General features: G+C 65.9%; 3 protein-coding genes across 3 annotated transcripts; 2 read left to right on the top strand and 1 right to left on the bottom strand.

Moving 5' to 3' along the window:
- Window positions 1–617: 617 nt before the first annotated feature.
- LOC309681407 (complexin-3-like) lies at window positions 618–2067 on the top strand (the record flags this gene model as incomplete). Its single annotated transcript, XM_082495276.1, has 3 exons — window positions 618–772; window positions 1406–1493; window positions 1843–2067. The coding sequence occupies 3 exons, from the start codon at window positions 618–620 to the stop codon at window positions 2065–2067; spliced, it is 468 nt and encodes a 155-aa protein (XP_082351402.1).
- An 8324-nt stretch (window positions 2068–10391) lies between these two features.
- Window positions 10392–12984, top strand: RAX2 (retina and anterior neural fold homeobox 2; the record flags this gene model as incomplete). Its single annotated transcript, XM_082495241.1, has 2 exons — window positions 10392–10634; window positions 12541–12984. The coding sequence occupies 2 exons, from the start codon at window positions 10392–10394 to the stop codon at window positions 12982–12984; spliced, it is 687 nt and encodes a 228-aa protein (XP_082351367.1).
- A 3658-nt stretch (window positions 12985–16642) lies between these two features.
- LOC309681693 (mucosa-associated lymphoid tissue lymphoma translocation protein 1-like) lies at window positions 16643–22075 on the bottom strand (the record flags this gene model as incomplete). Its single annotated transcript, XM_082495613.1, has 16 exons — window positions 16643–16897; window positions 16994–17128; window positions 17234–17391; window positions 17643–17789; window positions 17862–17989; window positions 18446–18520; window positions 18806–18983; window positions 19124–19327; window positions 19589–19624; window positions 19719–19766; window positions 19939–20035; window positions 20121–20299; window positions 20599–20752; window positions 20865–20995; window positions 21549–21715; window positions 21939–22075. 16 exons carry the CDS (start codon window positions 22073–22075, stop codon window positions 16643–16645), a joined length of 2229 nt encoding a protein of 742 aa, XP_082351739.1.
- Between the last annotated feature and the right edge of the window lie 228 nt (window positions 22076–22303).

Here is a 22303-nt window from a genome sequence, read left to right as displayed (position 1 = left end):
GCAGCGGGAAGCCCCCGGCCGCGCCGGCTCCCAAGCAATCCCGACGTCTCGGTGGAGCCGGGATTAACGGGGGCACGGGGCCGCACGCACGCGTGTGCGCCCACCCGCCGCCTCGTCTTCCTTCCAGTCCTTTGCCCCTCGATTGGGTTTTTTCAGCTAATCCTCTTGGGTCTCCTCTGCGCCGACTTCTTGCACCTCCAACCCTCCATGCCGGTGTGGGTGCCTCTGGGTGCCCACGGCGCAGGGCTCCCCCCAGCAGGATCCGGCCCTGTGGGTGCTGGTCTCCATCATAGCCCATGCAATGGGGGTCTTCCAGCCCGAGCTGGGGTGCGCTGGGGCTCGGTGGCTCCTTCCACCTCCCCATCACCCCAAGAAAGCAGCACCCCGCTGTCTCCCTGCACCACCGTCCCCCCCAAAGCACCCTTGGGTGCAGTGAGCGGCGCAGGAAGGTCTTTTCACCCCGTTGGCTGTGTCTTCCCCTCCTAATGCCTTAATCCGCCCCTGATCCGCAGCGCCCCTGGGGCAGCCGGTCCCGCTGACCTTGCAGGTGCCGGCCCTGGGCAGGGACCCGGTGGCATCGGGCGCCGTGGGGCACGGGCTGCCACAGCCGCCCACCCATGGCCACCTTCTTCACCACCGCCCTGAAGAGCTTTCAGGGGCGTGAGGAGGAGCCGCCCAAGGCGCCCCCCAAGGATGGCAAGGCGGCCACGCTGCCCAACGGCATGGCCCGCGAGGAGTTTGAGGAGTACCAGCGGCAGCTGCTGGAGGAGAAGTAAGGCTTTGCCGGGGCTGGGGGGTCATTGGGGTCCCCCCTGCACCGGGACCAGGCCCCCAGCCACTGTGGGCTGTCCCCGGGTTGGGATAAGGACTGGGAGACAGCCGGGGTAAGGGACAGGGGCAGAGCGGGTGTCCTTCTGCACCTCTCCCTGCAGCACGGGAGGTCCCCGTGGGTGCTGGGACAGTGGCTTGGTGCACCACCGGTGTGACAATGGGCACCCCCAGGTGTCAGTGCCCCAGAGCGGTGGGTGTCTGGTGCCGACCCAGCACCCATGAAGCTGAGGGATGACCAGGGGCCAGCATGGGCTGCATTAAGGTCCCACCTCCCTGAGTCCAGGTACTGTGGAGACCTGGTGGCCCAGCAACCAGCAGCTGAGCCAGTGCCCCCAACAGGCACCTTCCCTGAGCATCTCGGCTGGGGGCTGGGGCTGGAGGGGCAGGATGTGGCCCCTGACCCCAGGTCCCCATTGCAGCTCTCCTGTGGATCTTTGCATCCCCTTCTACACCCGCCCTGGCCAGGGCTGGCACCGACGCGCTGCTGCCGAGGAGCCCGGGCGATGCTGGGGGTGGGTTGTGGTGGGGGGCTTGGTGAGGCAGGGGGTTGACGGTGTGACACCCGCTGCTGCAGGATCGAGCGGGACAAGGCCTTTGCACAGAGGAAGGCAGAACGGGCCACTGTGCGGATGCACCTGCGGGACAAGTACCACCTGGCCCAGGTAAGGACCAGCCCATCCTCGGTGGGACTTGGGGGGTCTTCCCCTGGACCCTCCGTCCTCCGGGACAGTCCCAGGCCGGGCGGCTGCCATGTGTCCCCCAGGACGGGAGATGATTCCTGAAGAGGGCAGCAAACGGCTGCTGTCTCCATCTGCACCACCCGTCCGGCCATGCGTCTATGCAGCCGTCCAAATCTGGAACCGGACAGTCCCGGCATCCCCCCAGCATCCCCAACGCCCCCACAGCACCCAGCTGGCCCTGAGGGACCTGCTCTCCTCTGTCCCCCACCCCATGGCTGGTGGGCGCCCGGGTCTGCCCACATCCCCGACGCCATCTCCCACCCGTGTGCAGGATGAGCGGGACGATGCTCAGCTGCACGTGGCCGGCGGTGCGGTGGAGCTGCCGCAGGAGCTGGCGGCCATGGTGCAGAGCGAGGAGGAGGAGGAAGAGGAGGATGATGATGGCGCCGGGGCCTTTGCCTTCCTGACAAAGCTGCGGGAGGTGGACCTGCCGGCGCTGCGGGACCGCGCGCTGGGCACCGTGGACGAGGTGAAGGAGAAGTGCGTCCTGATGTAGCCTCGCTGCCCGCCCTGCCGGCGGGTGACACCGGCAGCACTGGGGCTCAGCCCCTGCCCCCCCTGCTGCCCCCCTGGGACCGGTGGGATACCGGTGTTACAGGTGCCATTATCTGGGGGCAGGGGTCCCAATACATGCACTGGGGGTGGGTTTTCCTCCCCAGATCCATTCCCTGTTGCTTTTCCGGGGTGTGCCGGGTGGGTGCTGGGATGCAGGATGCCTGGGTGCCCTCCAGCTTTGCTGGCCAAGCCCCTCCCCACCGTGCCCCTGGCGTGAGCCCCCGGATGGGGCGGGCGGTGGTCCCTTGTGCTCTGTCACCCTCAGGAACCAGCCCCAGGGCCTCGCGCGCCGTTTGGCTCAATAAACGCGGCGCTTGCTGGCACCAGTCTTGTCTTCCTGCCGTACCCCTCGTCCCCACAACCCCCGTCCTGTGCTGGGGGGGGGGAGGACACGATGACACCCAGCCCATTACGTTCGGCCACCGGATCTGCCCCCCACTTCTGCAGCAGCCCCCAGGCACGGCCGCCCCCCAGCAACGCACAGGAGCCCGCGGGACCCAGCGTGTGTGTGTGTGTGTGTGTCCCCTGGAGCATCCCTTGGGGGCAGCACCAGCCGGGGGGGCGGCAGCATTTAACCCCACCTCGAGCATCCCCCTGCCAGCACAAGGTGTCCCTTTGGCAGAGGCTGGGGTGGTCCCGCTGCCTCCTGCCCCTCTGGGGAGTTGCTCCCCGCTCCCGGCCGTTCAGCGGTGGCACTGGCTTAAACGCCGCCGCGCCGGAAGGCTGGGGGCTGCTGAGATCACTAATACCTGCCTATTTTAGTGAGGTCTAATCTGCCTGAGTCGCCTGTCCCCGAGGACTAAGCTAGCTGAACCCTTGTAAAATGTACGGCCAGCGCTGGCCCCAATGGCACCTCCCCACCGGAGCAGGAGCCGCCGGGGGAGTCACGCTGTGTTTGCATGAAAGAAAGGACGCGCTGAGCCGCCTCCGTCCTCCCCACGCCGGGGCCATCTGCTCCGGAAAGGCCTGTGGGGACGGCCCTGGCCGGGGCTGCCCACGGCTGCGGTGGCGGGGCTGGGAGGAGGCGGCCGAATCCGGCGCGGGTGGGCTGGGAGCTGTGCCGTGGCGCTCATCGCTGTCACAAGAGCCACAGGTCTCAGCCACCCCGGCTGGAGCACCCGGAGCAGCAGGAGCTCCAGCAAGGAGGTCCCCGGGTGCACGCGGTGCTTGGCTCCCCCCTCCACCAGTCACCCACCCCTCCAGGTACCAGTCAAGGAGCTGGTGCGTGCTGGAGCATCCCAGAGAGCGTGCGACAGGCACATCAGGGCTTGACACCTGGGACCCTCCTGTTTGGTGGCACCGCTGCACCTGCCATCCCCACTGTCCCTGCCGTCGCTATCATCCCTGCTCTCCAGCCTTCCTTCAGAACTTGCAAAATCTCCCATTCGGGCACAAAACTCCACCCGTGTCGCATGGGATGGGGCCATCCCTGTCCCCACCAGTCCCCTGGTCAGGTCCCCCGATGGGGTGGCAGCAGCCGTGGCACTCCGCGCAACCCCGTTCCCACCCCACGGCCCCGCTCTCCCCAGGGCTGGGGCTCCACACTGAGCACCAGCCACCAGCACGGTGGCACCGAGGTCCCCGACGTGCCCCATCACGGCAGGCGCCTCCATCCCTGCTCCGCACCGGGGCCCCATCCCGCCCCGACGGCAGCCTGGCTCCCAGTGCTCCCACTGCTCCCAGTGGGGCTGCGCGGGGGCTCCCAGCGCCGGCTGGGATTCGGGTCAGGACCCTCCGCCAGGTCTCCTTGGCTAATCGTCCTGCCCCCCACCCCCACCCCACCCCCCCCGCCCTCCCCACGCTGCCACCTGCCTCCCGCTCAGCACCCTTTTGGGTCACCCCTGCCGCCTCCCCGCCTGCCCAAGGCCTCTTAATGAACTAAAAAAGTGATAAATCCCCGGCCGAGCTGGTCACGTGAGGCCGGTGGCCCCCGGCCGCCCCCCGCCCCGACCCCCGCCTCCGGCCCCACCGCCCCGGTAAGCTGACGCAGCGTCTCTAAGCGTTAGCAGCTTTGCCCGCTAATAGGATTAGGGAGGTTTAAAACTGTCATTTGAGTGAACTAAACCCCCTGATACTCTGCATTGCACCTTCTTAACCAATTTGCCTTCAATTAGGGTAATTGGGAAACTAGCAAAGAAGTATAGCATTAATATTTTAAAGTGATGAAGCGATTACGGGCCTTGGACGAGGAAGCAAATCAATTTGCTATCTGCTCCTAAAAGGCAATTATAATCATTTGGCAAATAAGCCTGCTGGCCTCCCCCCACCCCCCCACCCCCACCCCCTCCCCGCTCCGTGCGAGCCAACACCTTAAGGCGGTCAGCGGGGCCGGCACCGCGCGCACCGCGCAGCGGGCAGCACCGACACCGGGCAGCTGGGCACCCCCCTGCTCCTAAAGGCAGCCCTGGCGCCCCCGGGACCACCGTCCCGACATGGCAGCACCCCCTGCGCCCGCCGGGGCTAGGGGGGGCCACCCTGGGGGAAGCCACCAAGGGCCACCGGAGCAAGTGACTTGGCTCCTGTGGGCGCCGCGGTGGTCCCGGGCAGGCGGCAGGTTCAGGTGCCTGTTTGCATCTCTGGCCCCATGTGTCGTCCCTGCTCCCAGGGATGTCCCCAGCTGTCCCCCCAAAGGTGGCACCCCACCCCGCGCACCCCTGCTGCAGGTGGGACCCTGGCGTGGGGGTGTCACCCCGTCCTCAGGAGATGCGTGGTCCCCAGGGCCAGGTCACCCCATCCCTGATGTGGGACCATGCTGTCCCCGGGGTGGTGCCAGCCTGTCCCTGGAGCGGTACCACACTGTCCCTGGGATGGTGGCACACTGTCCCCAGGGTGGTGGCATGCCATCCCCAAGACAGCGTCACACTGTCCCCAGAGCCGTGTCAGACGGGGCAGGGAAAGCTGCACAGCCCCATTGGGAGGGACGCTGAGACAGCCTCAGGGACCAAACCGGGACATATTGGTGGCCGGAGGGGTGGCCGGAGGGTCCCACCGGCAGCTGCTCTGGTGGGGATGGCACAGACGCACACGGGGCCAGCAGCCACCTGGCATGGGGTGCAGGGGGGGTCCAAAAACCCCATGGTGACATTTGCCATCCAAAAGTGGAACTGTGGCGAGGAGAGGAAGGGAGTGGGAGGAAGCCGAGACGACGGCTGGGGGTGGCAGCGCTTGCAGGTGGCAGGAAGCGGCTTTTGGGAGAAAGTAAAAGTGAGCAGAGGAAGAAAAGAGCAAAACCCGCCCGGTGGGACAAGGGGGTCCGGGTGTCACTGAGCACCCCCAGCCCGAGCACCCCAGGACCGCCGTCGTGATGCTCCCGTTGTCCCAGGACCAGGGTCCCCAGGGCAGCAGGAGGAGGGGGGAGGAGAGGGACAACAATTCTGCCCCCCAGCCCGGCTGCCCCAGCCCCACACTCCCATGGCTGGAGCCCACGGGCAGCCCCCAGGGATGGTCCCCACGGCTGGACCCCACAGGGTGTCCCCGTGCCCAGTCCTCATGCTCAGGACCATGGCCACGGCTTGTCCCCACGCCTGGTCCCATGGACGGTGCCCAACGCCTGCTCCCCACGGCTGCTCCCCACACCGGGTCCCCACACCAGACCCCCGCGGCTGTTCAGGGTGCCTGGTGCCTATGGCTGGTCTCTACACTTGGTCCTCACAGCTGGTCCCCACACCCAGACCCCATGGCAGGTCCCCAGACCCCACGCTTGGTCCCAGTTGCTGGTCCCCACACCCAGAACCCATGGCAGGTCCCCAGACCCCACGCTTGGTCCCAGTTGCTGGTCCCCACACCCAGACCCCATGGCAGGTCCCCAGACCCCACGCTTGGTCCCAGTTGCTGGTCCCCACACCCAGAACCCATGGCAGGTCCCCAGACCCCACGCTTGGTCCCAGTTGCTGGTCCCCACACCCAGACCCCATGGCAGGTCCCCAGACCCCACGCTTGGTCCCAGTTGCTGGTCCCCACACCCAGACCCCATGGCAGGTCCCCAGACCCCACGCTTGGTCCCTGTTGCTGGTCCCCACACCCAGACCCCATGGCAGGTCCCCAGACCCCACGCTTGGTCCCAGTTGCTGGTCCCCACACCCAGAACCCATGGCAGGTCCCCAGACCCCACGCTTGGTCCCAGTTGCTGGTCCCCACACCCAGACCCCATGGCAGGTCCCCAGACCCCACGCTTGGTCCCCATTGCTGGTCTCCACGCCCAGACCCCATGGCAGGTCCCCAGACCCCACTCCTGGTCCCCGTTGCTGGTCCCCACACCCAGTGCCCATGGCAGGCTGTCGCCCCACACCCGGTCCCCACCACTGGTCCCCATGCAGGCAGGGCTCTGCAGGCACCATCACCGGGGCCACACACGCCGTCACCGGGGCCACCCCCAGGCTCGCCATCCCCATCCGGGGGGGAATGACACCCGCCACCGCAGCATCCCCATCCCACCGAGGTTTGGGGCGCCCACCGTCCCGGGACCCCATCCCCGGGGCAGAGCCTCTGCGGCCGAAGGAAACCATCCCCCCTCCCTCCCCCCCCCCGCCCCCCATCGCCCCGGCCTTTCTTCTCCGCTCCCCCTGTTTCTAATTCTTTTTCCTCGCCCGTAATGAGGGGATTACAAGGCAAACTCCAGCAGGACGCCTTTGTGGGGAGACAATCTGAGTGGGGAAGGCAGTTCGGGGCTTTGTCCGCCGCCGCCCCCCCGGACCCGCGCTGGGGGGACATTTAGAGCAATTACTTGTCCAGAAAGTAACTGTCAATCATTCTTAAAGGGGAAGGCCTCCAATTAATAACCTCGTCTTAATCCTTTGGACTCATTTCCAATCTGCGGGGCCTTGGTGACATCTGCAACACTAAATAAAGATTCTCCCGAGCCTTAGCGCGGCGGTTCTGTGACAAATAAGAAGACTAGAGGCAACTTTGGCTGCCAAAGCTGCGAGATTGGTGAGGTTGAGCCGCTTGTTTGGTTCCCAGGAGGGACCGGCAAAGTTAAATACTCCTGGAAAAGCCGAGTTGGGCCCAGCAGGTAACGCCGTTTTATTCCGATTCGGGAGGAAGCGCCGGGGAAAGATGCCGCAAAAGGGAGCGGGTTGTCCTCGGGGTGCGCCCGGGGCCGGGGCTGGTACCCTTCCCTGGGGGGTCGGGAGCGGGTGCCGGACACCCGTCAGCATCACTCGCGCCGATTTACACCCGGGGCCGGAGGGCAGAAGCCACCCACGCACCCCACCGCCCGCGCCGGCCGCCACAAACAGCCCGTCCCAGGTGGCCCGAGCCCGGGGGAGCGAAATCCTGGCACCCAGACGGGCTTTCGAAGGCAAAAAAATGGGACCCAGGGAAAGCCGGCGCTGTCCCCGGGCTGTCCCCTCCGCGTCCCCCACCGCCGGGGGAGGCCGCTTGTCCTCACTGATGCTCTGCTGCTTTCCGGCACTGGGGAAGCGATGGTTTTGCCCACTTCAACCGGGGCTCGGTGCCATTTCTGCCGCCTTTTCGGGTGTTTTTAGTAACCAGCACCCCCTCCCCCCCCAGCTGGCAGCCCCTACAGGAAAACCAGTTCTGGGGGCGTCGAGCAGATGGGGGGAAAACCCTCACGAGGCTTCGGGTCCTTGCGGTTCCCAGCACAGTTTTAAAGCTTAAGGGCTTAAACCCAAAAATTGCCGCCGGGATGACGGCAGCCGCAGGAAAATGTCTGACGGCAGCAGGGAGGCAGCTCGCCCCGCCGCACCCGCTCAGCGCTGTCCATTTTTAGGCAGGATTCCCGAAACGCTGACGGCGAAGGCTCAGGGCTCCCAGGGCCAGACCCTGGAGGATGGGGACCACGGGGTGGCCAGTGCCCGACCCCGTTGGGGTCACCCCTTCCACACCCAGGGCCATCTGTGACCTTGGCCGGCTGAGGCAGAGCGGGTTGGGGGGGGGGGGAGGTGTCTGGCCATTGCACCCCCTCATCCCACGGGGTCCGGTGCTGCCGCCCTGCTGCCGGATCACTCCCGCTTGGCTATTTTGCCGTTCTTCGCTTCATTCCTCCTCCCACGCTGGGGTTTGCTCTGCTTCCCCAGGGAGAGGGTTTGGCCTCCTTCAGATGGGGTCAGGATGGGGGGACGATGGGGGCTGCCCCCAGCCATGGACACCTTGTCGCTGTTCCCCCTCATTGTCCCACCCTGTTTCTCCTTTTCCACTTGCCCCATCTTGTCCCCAGTCCCATCTCATCCATCCCCACAGCCCCAGCTTCCCCCGTAGCCCTGTGGGGCCAAGGGAGATGGCTGGTCAGGGCAGCTGGGGGGGTTCTGATGGGGTGCTGGGTCCCGTGGGGGGGGGTCCATGCCCCAGGCGGAGGCTCTGGATGCTCTGGGTGCTCATCCCCTCTCCCCTCTCCTTGCAGGTGCGGAGCTGCTCAAATGAGAAGCGGGTGAGTGAGAGCGGGACGGTGGGGGGGGACCCCCGTCCCCGTCCCCTCCCCATGTCCCCAGCCCCAGCACACACCGCGACGCTGGCACGGTGACAATGGGGTCCCTGCTCCCCCCAGCCACCCACTCATCCCTGCCACTGGGCGCCCCGGGGCACAGCACCCAGCACCCCTGCCCTGGCTCGCGGCTCCCCAGGGGCACCCCAAGAGTGCAGCCCCCCTCTAGGGCCGGACCCGGAGGTGGCCAGAGCCCCCCCTGGGGCTACAGAACACCCCATGGGGGGCTGGCAGCTCCCAAAGCCACACGCGTTGCGCCCGCAACACACACACTGCGCGCACTGCACGCATGGCCCCCTGGGCACGCACTGCCCGCGCTACACGTGCCGTGCCCACCGCCCTGCACACGCTGCGCAGCACCGACAGGCACTGGGCACACACTGCACGCGTCGGCCGCGCTGCACACGCAGGCACTGCCCGTGCTGCACGCCTGCACTGCGCACTGCACGGTGTGTGCTGCACACCCCGCCGGCGCCTCCACTGCACGCACTGGGCGCACCGCACACAAAGGCACCGGGCGCACTGCGCAGACGCTGCACACGCCGCTCACGGATTCAGGCTGCGCCCGCACACCGCGCACGCCCTGCGCACACTGCGCCTGCCGCACTCCTTGCACACCCGCTGTCAGCTGCGCACCCTGCCCGCACGCTGCTCACACTGCGCGCGCGCACCGTGCCCAGCACGCTGCAGGCGCAGACGTGGCGTCGTGCGTACTGCACGCACGGACGCTGCACCCTGGGCACTGCGCGCACTGCACAAAACACACTTCACGCGCTCCACCCCGCGCTCCATCCACAGCACCCGCAGCCTCCCGCGCCCCGCCGCACGCAGCCCCGTGCGCACCCTGCACCCCAGACCTGCCGCCGACGCACCGCTCACACCCGCACTGCCCGCCGTGGCACAGAGGCACTCACTGGACACGCCGCGCACGGACGCCCCACAGCCAGAGCAACACCCTACGCCCAGCCCCTGCGTGCCGCCCTCTCGGGACCCCCATTTATTCCCTCCCAGAATGAACTGGCGTTCCCTCTCCTTCCCCACACCCGTTCGGTTAGCCGAATTTTTGCCGGCGGGTCTGGGCCACGCAGCGCCTTCCCCTCGGCAGAACTGCCCCGGCATTACCGCTTTCTGCCCCGTTTCCATGGTTGCCTCCATCCTCGTGGTAGAAAGGGATCCTTAATCCCCAGCAGATACTGCAGGAAGATTTCAGATGCCAGATAAAAAGCTTAAAGATGAAACGTTGCAAGGGTTGAAAATGCTTATAAGTGTGCGAAAAAAAAAAAGGTTATTAGCCGGGGGATGGCGCTGGGTGGCTCCGGCCACACTTGGGGACCAACATTGGGTCCTCCAGCGGTGCAGGGACAGACTCATAGTCCATGAGGAAGAGGAGCTGGAGGAGAGGAGCTGGGCTGGAAGGAGGGAGCCGATGCGGGCTTGGTTCCCCTCCGTGCCAGGGCAGGGAACAGGGTGGGTTGGCTCTCGGTGATGCCAATTTTGTAAAATTCTCGACTTTAGGTGAAATTTGACTTTCAGCTTCGGGTGGGCGCGTTGGCCTGGTCACATCTCATGGCGGACCCAAGTGCGGGGTGCCCAGGGCACTGTCCCCAGGACCCCAGCTCAGTTCCCGGGACCCCGGGTCAGTCCCCGGGATAACGCTGCAGCAGAAGAGAAGATTATGCCTTTGCGTAACCTCTTTCTGGGGCTGCCCCGTCCTCCCATCCATCCGTCCGCTTGTCCATCCATCCGCAGCCCGGGGTTGTATGGGGGGGTCCAATGTCCCCACGCCCCGACTAACCCCCGTGGGTCATCTCACAGGCGCCACCATGTTCCTGAATAAGTGTGAGGGGGACCTGGGCGAGCTGCGGAAGCCGGGGGACGGCGAGGACACTCCACCAGCCACCACCGAGGAGGAGCAGCCCAAGAAGAAGCACCGGAGGAACCGCACCACCTTCACGACCTACCAGCTGCACGAGCTGGAGCGCGCCTTCGAGAAGTCCCACTACCCCGACGTCTACAGCCGCGAGGAGCTGGCCATGAAGGTCAACCTGCCGGAGGTCCGCGTGCAGGTAGGGAGGATTCCCAGTAGCCCCATCACCCCAGACCTGTCCCCTGGGCGGTGGCTTTGTCCCGGGCTGGAGGGCTTTGCTCTGCTGCCAGCTCCACCACCGCTGCCTCCCTCTGTGCCTCAGTTTCCACATTGGTCGAGGCGGGAGCAGCATCTCCACAGCGTCTCCACCGCTGCCAAAACCAGAGAGGGGATTTAATGGCTGTGCCTCATTCCCCAGAGAGGTCCCAGTTCAGCCCACGTGTCAGAGGCTCCGTCTGGGCAGGGAGATGGTTTTTAGAGATTTTTTTTTTTTTTTCCCTGCTGCTGGTGGCTGCTCCCATCCCTCCAGCTCATCCCACTTGCGTCCCTCCAACTCATCCCACTCGCGTCCCTCCAGCTCATCCCACGGGAAAGCAGCCAAACCTTAGCCACTTCTGACCCCTTCCAGGTTTTTAGGGCTGGGAAAGCACAAGACCCTCAAAGATTTGGGGGTTTTAGGCTTGTCGGAGCAGAGTGGTGCCAGGGGCAGGGGGGGTGGTGGTGGTGGGGCTGGGAGGTTTCGCTCCCTGGGCTGCAGAAGGCTCTGGGGGGGAGGCGCAGCCTGTCCCTGGGATTGACAGGGCAAGAGCAGGACGAGGGAGTTGAAGAAGTGACAAACCCACTGCGAAGCAAGGCAGTAATCCCCTTACGAATGAACTGAGTTTCCCAGGCCTCAGTCCCAACCCAAGACAGCTCAGCCTTGTTCTGGGGGGGTCCAGGCTCTAGGGACACCTCTGCCGAGCTCTCTGAGCGATGGCTGGTTTCATAGAACCACCGAATTATAGAATCATTCAGGTTGGAAAAGACCCTTAAGATCACCGAGTCCAACCATCAACCTGACACCGCCAAACCCACCACTAACCCACGTCCCTCAGCACCACCTCTGCCCCTCTGTTAAATCCCTCCAGGGATGGCGACTCCACCACTGCCCTGGGCAGCCTCTTCCAGTGCTTGACAACTCTTTCCATGAAGAAATTTTCCCCGTTCTCCATCCTAAACCTCCCCTGGCGCAACCTGAGGCCGTTTCCTCTTGTCCCATCGCCTGTTCCTTGGGAGCAGAGACCGACCCCCCCTCGCTACCCCCTCCTTTCAGGGAGCTGTAGGGAGCGAGAAGGTCTCCCCTCAGCCTCCTCTTCTCCAGGCTGACCCCCCCCAGCTCCCTCAGCCGCTCCTCACAGGACGTGTGCTCCAGACCCCTCACCAGCTCCGGTGCTCTCTGGACACAAAGTTTGCACCAGTATAGCCCAGTGTCTACCAACAACTGTGACCAACCCATGGGAGACATCCCCTTCTCAGCCCGACCATTCATCTTTACTCCCCCTTTGCATCGTGCGGCAGACAGCCTGTGCTGCTGCAAGCTCTGGGGACACGGGGACCAGTGCTCTAACGAGCAGCTCCCGTGGGGTGAGATGTCACCGCTGGCCTTGGCTTGTTGGTCCCTCTCGTTCCTGCTGGGTTTTGGTGCAAACGTGGCAATTTGTCTTCTAAAAGCTCTTACCAAGGGGCTTTCGAAGGCCAGATAACATTACGCAAAGAACTGTATGGGTGTTTGCAGGACCGGGGAGCGTGTTCCCACGGAACAGCAAGGTCCGGGGCTGCGTGGTGACACCTCTTGCTTTCCACGCCTTGGAGGTGCCCTCAGTCTCTGGGGTTTGCGGGAGAGGTTTGGTAGAGGCGTGTGGTGTGCGGAGGATTGCTGGAGCCCTGTGGGGCACCCCGCGTGGGACCCAACCCACGGGACATCCCATGCGAGATGGGATACCCCATACGGGACACTCCACCTGGAGCAGCCTGCGTGGTGCGCCCTGCATGGGGCACAGCACGCGGGGCACCTTGCGAGGGACCGGCTGGGCACAGTGAGGCTCACCCTGGCTCTCACCTCACAGGTCTGGTTCCAGAACCGACGAGCCAAGTGGAGGCGACAGGAGAAGATGGAGGCCAGCTCCATGAAGCTCCACGACACTCCCGTGCTCTCCTTCAACCGGCCCCCCATGACGCCCAACGTGGGGCCCATGAGCAACTCCCTCCCGCTCGACCCATGGCTGACGTCCCCCATCTCCAGCGCCACCACTGTCCACAGCATCCCCGGCTTCATGGGAGCCCCCCAGGCCCTGCAGCCCCCCTACGGCGGGCACTCCTTCCTCAACACCCCCCCGCCAATGGCGCAGGGCATGCAGCCCATGGCCTCCGCGCCCTACCAGTGTGGCACCACCTTTGTGGACAAGTACCCGCTGGAGGAGGTGGACCAGAGGAGCTCCAGCATCGCTTCGCTCCGCATGAAAGCCAAGGAGCACATTCAGACCATTGACAAGACCTGGCAGCCCATTTGATGAACGCTCTCCTCCGGCCCTGCCGGCCCCCGGCTCTTGCCCCCGCTCTCAGCTCGGTCTCAGAGCGGGCGAGAGGGTGACGGTGGGACGCTCAGCAGGACCACAGCCGGCGTGGGGCAGGGAAGCCAAGCTGCATCTTCCCCCCATCGAGCCAGCCCCATCGGTGGCAGCAGGGCAAGCCGGGGCACTGGTGGGACCCCGCCATGGGGTAGCACCCCGGCAGCCGCCTGCGGCCCCTCTGCCTTGCCGAGGCACCGGCCTGAGCTGAGGATCCGGCCGAAGCTTGGGCATCCAACTGGGCCACCGGGCCACCCACCGCCCTCGGCCGGACACCTCCTTTCCCCACACCCCTTCCCATTATTATTAATTTTTTTTTTTTTTTTTTTTAAATGCTGCAGATTTAAACAAAACTGAACAGAAAAGCTCTAGTTTCGTAGGGAGTACTTGGGGGGAATTTTTTTAGCCGCGTCGTGGGGCGTGACACCGGTTGTGCCGGTAGATGCGCCGGCGCTGAGGAGACAGCTGTATTGTGAGTAAAGAGATAAGCTGAACGGCTGCCGCGTGCTGGAGTTGGGCTCTGCGGGGCCCTGCCTGCCATGCCTCTCGTTAGCGTCACCGCTTGTTAGTGCGCTGGGGCTGCAGAGCCTCTGCTGGGAAGGAGCTTTCTGGGGGGATGCGGGAGCATCCGTCCCCAGGCTCCCTCCCGCCCCACTCCCTCGGGCTGTTCCGTGCGGGGCTGGGGATGGACCCCGGCACGGGCGACCTGATCCGGCCCCGGCTGCGGGCTGCCATCAGCTTTGTGCCGCGCCACGTCCTCGGTGGCTTGTCAAGGGGCATCTGCTCGGCCATCTCTCGGGGGCTGCGCTTGTCACCCGCCTGCCCTAATTGCTCCACAGCGGTGCCCGCCCGGCCACATGTTGGCGGCACAAAGCTGCCGTAATCGTGCTGGTGGGAGGTGGGCGGCAGCAGGACCCCCACGGCCCCCGGATGAGGCTGGCGAGAGGAGAAGGGCCGGCTGGGAGCACTGGGGTCCCCACAGCGGGGTGCACCAAGGCTGGTTTACTCCTTGCCGGCCGTTCCTGCCAGGTGGGAGCAGGGTGGCGGTGGCAAAGTGCCACGTCCCCGGCGTCACCCGCATGGCTCTGCTGCCCCAGGAGGACCCTGCCCGCCCACCGGGGCTCGGGGTGCAGCCAGTGCCACCAGCACCCAGAGATGGCTGGGCCCGCGGTGGCTCTGCGGTGCTGAAGCACGTCCGGGATAGCGGGAGACGGGCGCTCAGCCCTGGGCGAGCGGGTGCCCCGGGTCCCTGGGGACGCGAGGAGAGCACCAATCTTCCCCGCCCCCCCAAAACGAGATGTTTCCCCAGAAAATCTTCGCGTTTTGGACCTGACAACAGCCACAAACCCGGGCTTTGCTGGGCCAGCGCCATTCCCACCGTGTCCCCACCATGTCCCCACAAGGGCCAGACCCGGCTCAGCACCAGCACACCCAGCTGCAGTCCCCCCACCCCGGGGGCTCCCACCCCATTCCAACATCTCCAGCGCCGGACTCCGACGTCCTCACAGCCCCGGGGTCAGGCGGGACTGGCCGGGATGCCACCGGGCCAGGCCAGGCACTGACCCCGGAGAGACCCTTCTCCCTGTCCCCCGTCCCCCGGCTGCTGCTGCTCGTCTGCTTCGTTAGTGACAATTAAACCTTTAACAACCCATTAAACGCATAATCGATGCTCCCCCGGCTCCCCAGCCCGGCTAATGGGCCAGGGCCGAGGTGAAGCGGCCCCGGCAGAGGCGTGCTCCGGCGGGGAGATAATGAAGCAACGGCTGCGGAAGTAATGGGGTTTGATCCGGGGGAAGGGACGCGCTCAATGGGGGCTGCGCTTTTCACATGACATAATTGCCAAGGCTGGCGCCAGCCCGGGGCACCCCTCGGCCTCCGGAGCGCCAACAAAAGCCGGCTGGCGCGGAGAGCGGGGGGCTCGGCACCCCCCGACCCGTTTGATCGGAGCCTAATTGGGGCGAGGATGCTTCCCCCCCCCCCCCTCCGATCTTGCAACCACCACCCAAAAGCGAGGGCGCGGAGGGGCCCGGGGGATGAGGACGCGTCTCCCCAGGTGCCTGAGTTGGGGGGTGGGGGTGGGGGGGTGGTTATGCAAATTATTTAAATGAGCTAATTTGCATGGGGTGGCACTGGCACGCCCCAGGGCATGGTGGTGGGGGATGTTGGGGTACCCTCGCGGGAGGGGTCGGTGTCCCCTTCCCTCCCGCGGCCACCCCGGTGCTGCAGTGCACTTAGTGCAGAAACAGGTAATATTTCTGGCCCCCCAAAAATGCCATTTGAACGCAGGAAAGCCACAGGAGCGCCGAGCCGCCTGCCCTTCCCTCTTTATTGGTGTTTTCCCTGGTTGAGACCCGGCGGAGCACGCCCCGCATCATTTGTGGACGTCCGCATGTGGGGCCATATTTGGGAAAGCCCAGCAAAAAGGCATTCCCCCCCCACCCCAGATCCCAATCCTCTCCTGAAATCGCTCGCTGCCCAGACCAGGCTGGCACAGCCCTGCGCCTGGGGTTGTACTGGGAGGACTGGGTGCTACCGGGAGCGCTGGGGACACCCCAGCCCCTCGTGGCAAAGCAGGAGCCCTCCCGCTCCCATCCCCACTAATCCCCTCCCGCAGGATTTGCCCCCTAATCTGCTTATTTCTCTCTATTTCTCCTAGGCCTGAACGAACCCAACCCTGCCCCGGCGCGACGCCTCGCGCCAGCTGAGCCGTGGGGTCTGGGCACGCTGCCCCCCGGGCCGCCGGCCACTGTCCTGGCGTGTGGGGCTGGCACTGCCATGCCAGGGGACATGGGGCTGGCACCAACCAGAGGACGTGGGGCTGGCACTGCCATGCCAGGGCACATGGGGCTGGCACCGACCAGAAGACGTGGGGCTGGCACTGCCATGCCAGGGGACATGGGGCTGGCACCGACCAGAGGACGTGGGGCTGGTACTGCCATGCCAGAGGACATGGGGCTGGCACCAATCAGAGGACATGGGGCTGGCACTGCCATGCCAGGGGACATGGGGCTGGCACCAACCAGAGGACGTGGGGCTGGCACTGCCATGCCAGGGGACATGGGGCTGGCACTGACCAGAGGACGTGGGGCTGGCACTGCCATGCCAGGGGACACGGGGCTGGCACTGACCAGAGGACGTGGGGCTGGCACTGCCATGCCAGGGGACGTGGGGCTGGCACTGCCATGCCAGGGGACACGGGGCTGGCACTGACCAGAGGACATGGGGCTGGCACTGCCATGCCAGGGCACATGGGGCTGGCACTGACCAGAGGACATGGGGCTGGCACTGACCAGAGGATGTGGGGCTGGCACTGACCAGAGGATGTGGGGCTGGTACTTGCCATGCCAGGTGACACGGGGCTGGCACTGCCTGTGCCCGCAGTGGCAGTGCCGTGTACTCAAGGCAGCACCAGGCTGCAATCCCCTGCAGCAGGGGTCCCAGCGAGCCCCGCACCCCCCGGCACAGGCCAGGCCAGGGCTCACCCCACCCAGCGCTCACCTCCATCCACATCACCTCCGTCCCCTCCAGCCCTCTGGCCCCCCAGCAGGTCAGAGGTGGCCTCAGGGGACTGCAGTGACAATGGGGAGGCCATGCTGTCCCTCTACAGGGCGTGGGAGCCGGGGACCTCGGGGCTCAGGTTCTCTTCAGGGGTGTTGACCCAGGAGCCCCCCGCCGCCCCCCAGCTCCTGGGGGGGGAGGCAGAGCGGGGGCTGCCGGGCGGTGAGGGGGAGGCTGCCAGCCGCAGGTTGAGCTTGGCGATGAGCGGCTTCCCCACGCTCACCGTCCGCCTCTCCTCCACAAAGTCGTCCATGCCGCGGTAGCGGTACTGCAGGCAGACGGTGAACGCCAGCTCCTGCTGCGGGGGCACCAACAGCATGGACGCCCGTCCCAGGCCACGGCCGCAGCCGTGCCGTACTGCCGGCACCGGCCCCCTTCGCGGTGCGGCTCTTACCCGTAGTTTTTGCAAGCCGCAGAGCCGGCTGTAGAGGCAGCTGGAGGGGCAGCCGAGGCTCCAGGTGGGCGCCAGCGGGCTGCCCACCTCCTCTGGGCTCTCCTTGTTGGTGCACTTGAGGTCTACGTCCAGCTCCTGCCACGGGCGGTGGTCCAGCTGTGAGATCCACCACGGGTGTCCCCCCCCACCACCTATTCCCCCACATCCCCCCCGGCACAGGCTTCGGCGACCTGCTCCCACCTCGGGGATGTCGGTGAGCTTGGCCTCGCACTTGGTGATGTCCCCCGGGGTGGCCACCACACGGGTGTAGATGATCATGATGTTGGAGAACTCGGCAGCAAAGCCCAGCTGGACGGTGACGCCACAGTCAAAGCGGAGGTGCCGGCTCTCCGGCAGGACTGCGGGGGGACAGGGAGCACGGGGCTGGGACCTGCAGGTGCTCAGGGCCAGAGCTGCACCCACGGGTGATTTGACCACCAGGGTCACCCCGGAGCGGGGACACCGACATGATGCTCCTGCCACGGGGTTGGTGGCTCTGTGCTGGCAGTTTCTCTCCTCCAGGGTGGGAGAAACCCACCGCCCCTCCCTGAGACTCAGCGCTGTCCCCTCCCCGGGTGCCAGCTCCAGGCAGGGTGACCGTGTCCCTCACCGTGAGCCTTGGCCCACTGCAGATTCCTGGCGGAGGACTCGTCCCGGCCCGGAGGGCGGATGGGGTCCGTCAGGGCTCGTCTCTCTGAGAGGTTGCTGCGGAGCTCCAGCGCCTGCCGGCCCCGTGTGATCTCCAGCGTGCCCATGTCTGCGAGGGACACGGGGGGTCAGCGGGGGCTGCCGGGCGGGGGGTCATCATCCCCCGCCGCTCCCCACTCACCTTCGGCCACCTTGTCCAGCAGCACCGTGATCTTCTCGTCCTCCAGCAGCCAGCGCTTGAGGAAGGTGACGAAGATGCCGTTGGAGAGCTCGCCCTGGCTCAGCTCGTAGGCTTCAGCGTCCGCGCACCTGCGGGGACGGGGCAGCGGTGGGCTCTGTCCTGGGCTCTGTCACTCCCCCAGGAACTGGCCCCCACCGGGACGACAGCCCTGGGGAAGCCAGAGCCGCCAGCCCATGGCTCTACCCACTCCTGTCCACCCATCCAGGCACCGTGCAGGGGAGAGTTGGGAGCTACGGCCGGATCCTGGATGCTTAAATCATTGTCAGCCCAAATCCCTGTGCTCCAGAGGAGCCTCGGGGCTTAATCTCCTCAGGTGAGCAGTGCCACGGGCATCTCCCCGCCCTGGGGGGGACTGGGAGCTGCTGCTCGCCCACCACCTCCAGCACCAACCCCACGAGGTGGGGAAAGACACCGGTGCAAACGGGGCTGACCCATGATGGGGGGCTGAGCCCCCAGCCCCACTCTGCACCAGGGAGGGAGGCTCAGCCCCGCTGCCCGCGCCGGGGGGTGAGAAGGGGACTCACGTGGCGTAGCCGAAGACGATGTTGGCCGTGACCTGCAGCGCACCGACCTGCGGGATGATGTCGTCGTTGAGGTTCCTGCAAGAGAAGTGCCGCTAGGCAGAGCTGGGACCCACTGCTCCCCCAAAACCCACCCCGAGGTGCCCCAGTCCCTGGGGGCTGCCCCGTGCCCCTCTGCCCACCCCTTGTGGCATTTGCCGGCTCAACTGGGGCAGTGATGCTTTGGGGCATCCAGACAAAGCCAAGGGGTTTGGATGGGACCCCGGGGACGCTCCCCCAGGAGCCAGCACCCACGGGCACCCCTGTGCTGGCATCTCCTGGCATGGCAGCTTGTTCCCGGGCTGGTGGCCAGGGCTGGGTCACCTCTTGCGGCACATGTCGAGCAGGAAGATGTTGAGGCCGGTGCGGCGCTGCTGCATGCTCTGCAGCACCCGCTGCACGCACAGGCAGTGGGCCGAGGTGTAGGAGCTGGGCGCGTCGATGGGCACCATGAAGCTGTTGCCGAAATTTTCATAGCCGTGCCCGGCGTAGTAGAGCAAACCTGTCAGGAGCAGGAGAGAGGGGTGACATCTCTTGACCTGCCGGTGCCCACTTCTTGCCTGCCCGCCCCACAAGACCCCACCAGCACAAAACCGCCCGGTTCCCCCCCAGCGGGCGCCACCCCATTGGGTACCGCCGCACCATAGACACCCTTGTCGAGGAGGAGGAGGAACTCGTTGACAGCCATCTGCATCTCGGCCTTGCGCAGGTCCAGCAGCGAGACCACCTTGAAGTCGAGCTGGCGGAGGAGGGCGCTGAGGGCGTGCACGTCCACCATGGGCGCCTTCAGCTGCTTGTGGTGCAGGTAGTGCATGTTGCCGATCAGCAGGGCCACTTTGTCGGTGGCTGCCAGGATGGGAGAGGGAGGCGCTGGGGATGGAGCAGGAAGCTCCTGCTGTCCCCGCTGCCTTCAACCCACAGAGGTGACACCCAGTTGTGGCCGGTGTCACCGTCCCTGGATAGCGGGGTGCTTTGTGGCATCCCTGCCTCACTGCTCCGCTCTCCCAGGAGTGCAAAGCACCCCTGGCCAAGTGGAGCCTCGTGGGGGGACACTGGGGACGGTCACAGCCCCATAGAGCCACCAACCCCTCCCGGGCAGGCTCTTACCGTACAGCTGGCCAGGGCTGCTCTGCTCCGGAGAGCCTGGAAAGAGAGGAACACCATGCCACGGCCCCGTGGTGCCCAGGGAGCGCAGTGGGCAGAGCAGCGGGGACCTGCCCGCTCTGCCCCCACCTACCTCCATCCCCCTCCTGCCAGGAACCTCCAGAGGCAAAGAGCCGCGGGCCTGCAGCAAAGCGGGGGTCAGGGAGCCCGTGCACAGCAGGACCCGCCGGCACAGGCTGGAGCCCCCAAAACCATGGGGCAGCCACAAAAGGGCTTTGGGGGGCGGGGGGAGGGCAGAGCAGAGCAAGGACACACGGGGTGGGTGTCCATGGAGGTTTGTCCGGCGCCCTCACCAATCTCCACGTCCACTTCCCGGCTCCACACCTCGTGGAAGAGGTTGAACACGCGGCAGGAGTAGCTGCCCCGCTCGGCTGTCGTCACCAGCTTCACCTGCCGGCGAGACGGAGCGGGCAGCTGGGGCGGTGTGCCACGCCGTGCCATGCCGCACCGTGCCGCGCCAGGGGTCCCGCCATACCTGCAGCCATGGCGCCTGCGCGCCCTCCACGGGGCGCCGGTTCCTGAACCACTGGTACTGGGGAGGGGGATTGCCGATGGCTCTGCACTCCAGCTCCAGCGTGTCCCCCTCAGCCAGGCGGCACGGCCGCGGCTGCCGCAGGATCTGCAGCCCCACCATGGTCGGGCAGTAACCGGTGGCTAGGGAGGGGATGGGGTGGCAAATCTGGCAACCAGCCGTGGCAGGGTTCCACTGAGCTGCCCCCAGGCCCCAGGTCCCTCACCCACAGGCTCTGGCACCCACGGGTGGCATGAGCCAGAGGGCACGAGGAGGACACAGGGCATTCGGCCTCCTCCATCACCCCAGCAAGCCCAGAGACCCTCACAGCTGAACCAGGGTGGAACATGGCAAGCGATGCCCTACAGGACCCAGGCCAGTCTCGACGGGGCGAGCGGTGCCCCATGGGTGCCAGCCCGGGGTTGCGGATCTTGAGGCCCACCTGAGCTGGGGCTGCTGCTCTTCTCCACCTGGATGTGGGCCCACCTGGAGAAGGCAAAGGCAGCCCCGCAGTTCACCCGGCAGATGTACCACTCGGGCTGGCCCAGTGAGGCGGCCGTGTCGATCACCAGCTCCGGGGCAGTGGCTCCGGGCACCTACGAGACAGGAGGAAGCCAAGGAGTCGGGGGTCCCCTCCCATCCATCCTGGTGCCCTCTTCATGGATGAGGTCTGGGAGCCCTGCTCGACATGGCGCAGTAGGACCTCACCTCCCGCTTCCCACAGAACCACTGGTACGCGAGCCCCGGTGGGCCGGTCGCCCAGCAGGTCAGAGACACCCGCATCCCCTCCGTCACCACCTGCGACTCCGGTTGCACCGTGATGCGGATCATGTCCTGAACTGCGAGAGAGGAGAGAGCAGCCTGGGCTGGCTGAGACCCTCGTCCTGCACCATCCCATCACATCCAGTCCCACCCTGACCTGTACCATCATACCCTGTCCCACACCTGCCTACAACAGCCTGTCCTCTCACATCCCATCCCACCCCATCCTATGACACCCTGTCCCATCCCACCCCTCTGTTCTGTCCCAACCATCTCCTCATAACTTGTCTCATTCAGTGCCACCACCACCCATCTCATCATGTTCCATCCTATCCCAACCCACTCTGCTCCACCCCATCCCATCTTGTCCGATCATACCCCGTCTCATCCCACCCCACCCTGTTCCATCCCTTCTTGCCTCACCACATCCCATTGCCCGCTCCCCCCATCTCAGCACACCACATCCCACCCTATCTCACCCTACTGCACCCATCCCACCCTGCTCAGGGCCCTGCTACCCAGAGCAAGACCACCAGCAGGAAGGGCTGCCCTTTATCTCCCCCTGCTTTCCTTCTGCTGTCCCCCAGTGCCCCTCTCCAGGCCCTGTGGGACCCCACTGTCCGTCCCTACCAGCGCTGCTGAGGACCTGGCAGGCCTGCATGTGCCCCATCCTCTCCAGGCAGCCCAGCAGGTACTTGAGGGTGCAGTCGCGCTCAGCCAGGAGCTGCAGGAGGCACTGTGTGGGGCTGCCATGGGGCTCCAGCACCTTCAGCGAGCACATCTCCAGCTCCTCTGCGCTGCAAGTCACCCGCAGTGCTCAGCGTCGCAGCCAACCTCCCGCACCGGGAGGATGGGGAACCCTATCGGGGGACTCAGCAGTGCCCTCAGCCCAGGCTGTGGCCACAGTGGGGTGGCCAAAGGACCTGCGTGTCCCTCACTCAGCCCATGGTAGGGATGTGCCCATAGGCATTTTGTCACCTCGTGGGGGATGGACCCTCAGAGATGCCCTCCCACCCCTACCTGCACTTGAAGCGTTTCTCCATCCCGGCCACCTCAGCCAGCTTGCGCCAGCCCCGGCTGGCATTATCCAGGAGCTCGCAGAGCCGGGCCACCACCTCCTCGCCCAGTGAGCTGATGGGCATGCTCCAGTCCCCCATCCCGTCCCAGCCCTGCTGCCGCTTGCCTGGGGATGTGGAGGGGACGAACCATCAGCGGGTGAGAGGCACCTGCACCCCGCTGGACACTGCTGGGCACAAGGTGGCTCGGGAGGGAGAGCACCAGCATGAGCTTGCCAGCGTTGGGTCACCCCAGAAGGGGTTTGGCCACCCCGGGAAGGTGCTGGGAGCCGGCTGGGCAGCACTGCTGGATCCGGCCACCAGCAGCCA

This window comes from Vanellus vanellus (assembly GCF_965231255.1).
Source record: "Vanellus vanellus genome assembly, chromosome: 25".
Lineage (NCBI taxonomy): Eukaryota > Metazoa > Chordata > Aves > Charadriiformes > Charadriidae > Vanellus > Vanellus vanellus.
This window is presented reverse-complemented; position numbering and strand designations above follow the sequence as displayed.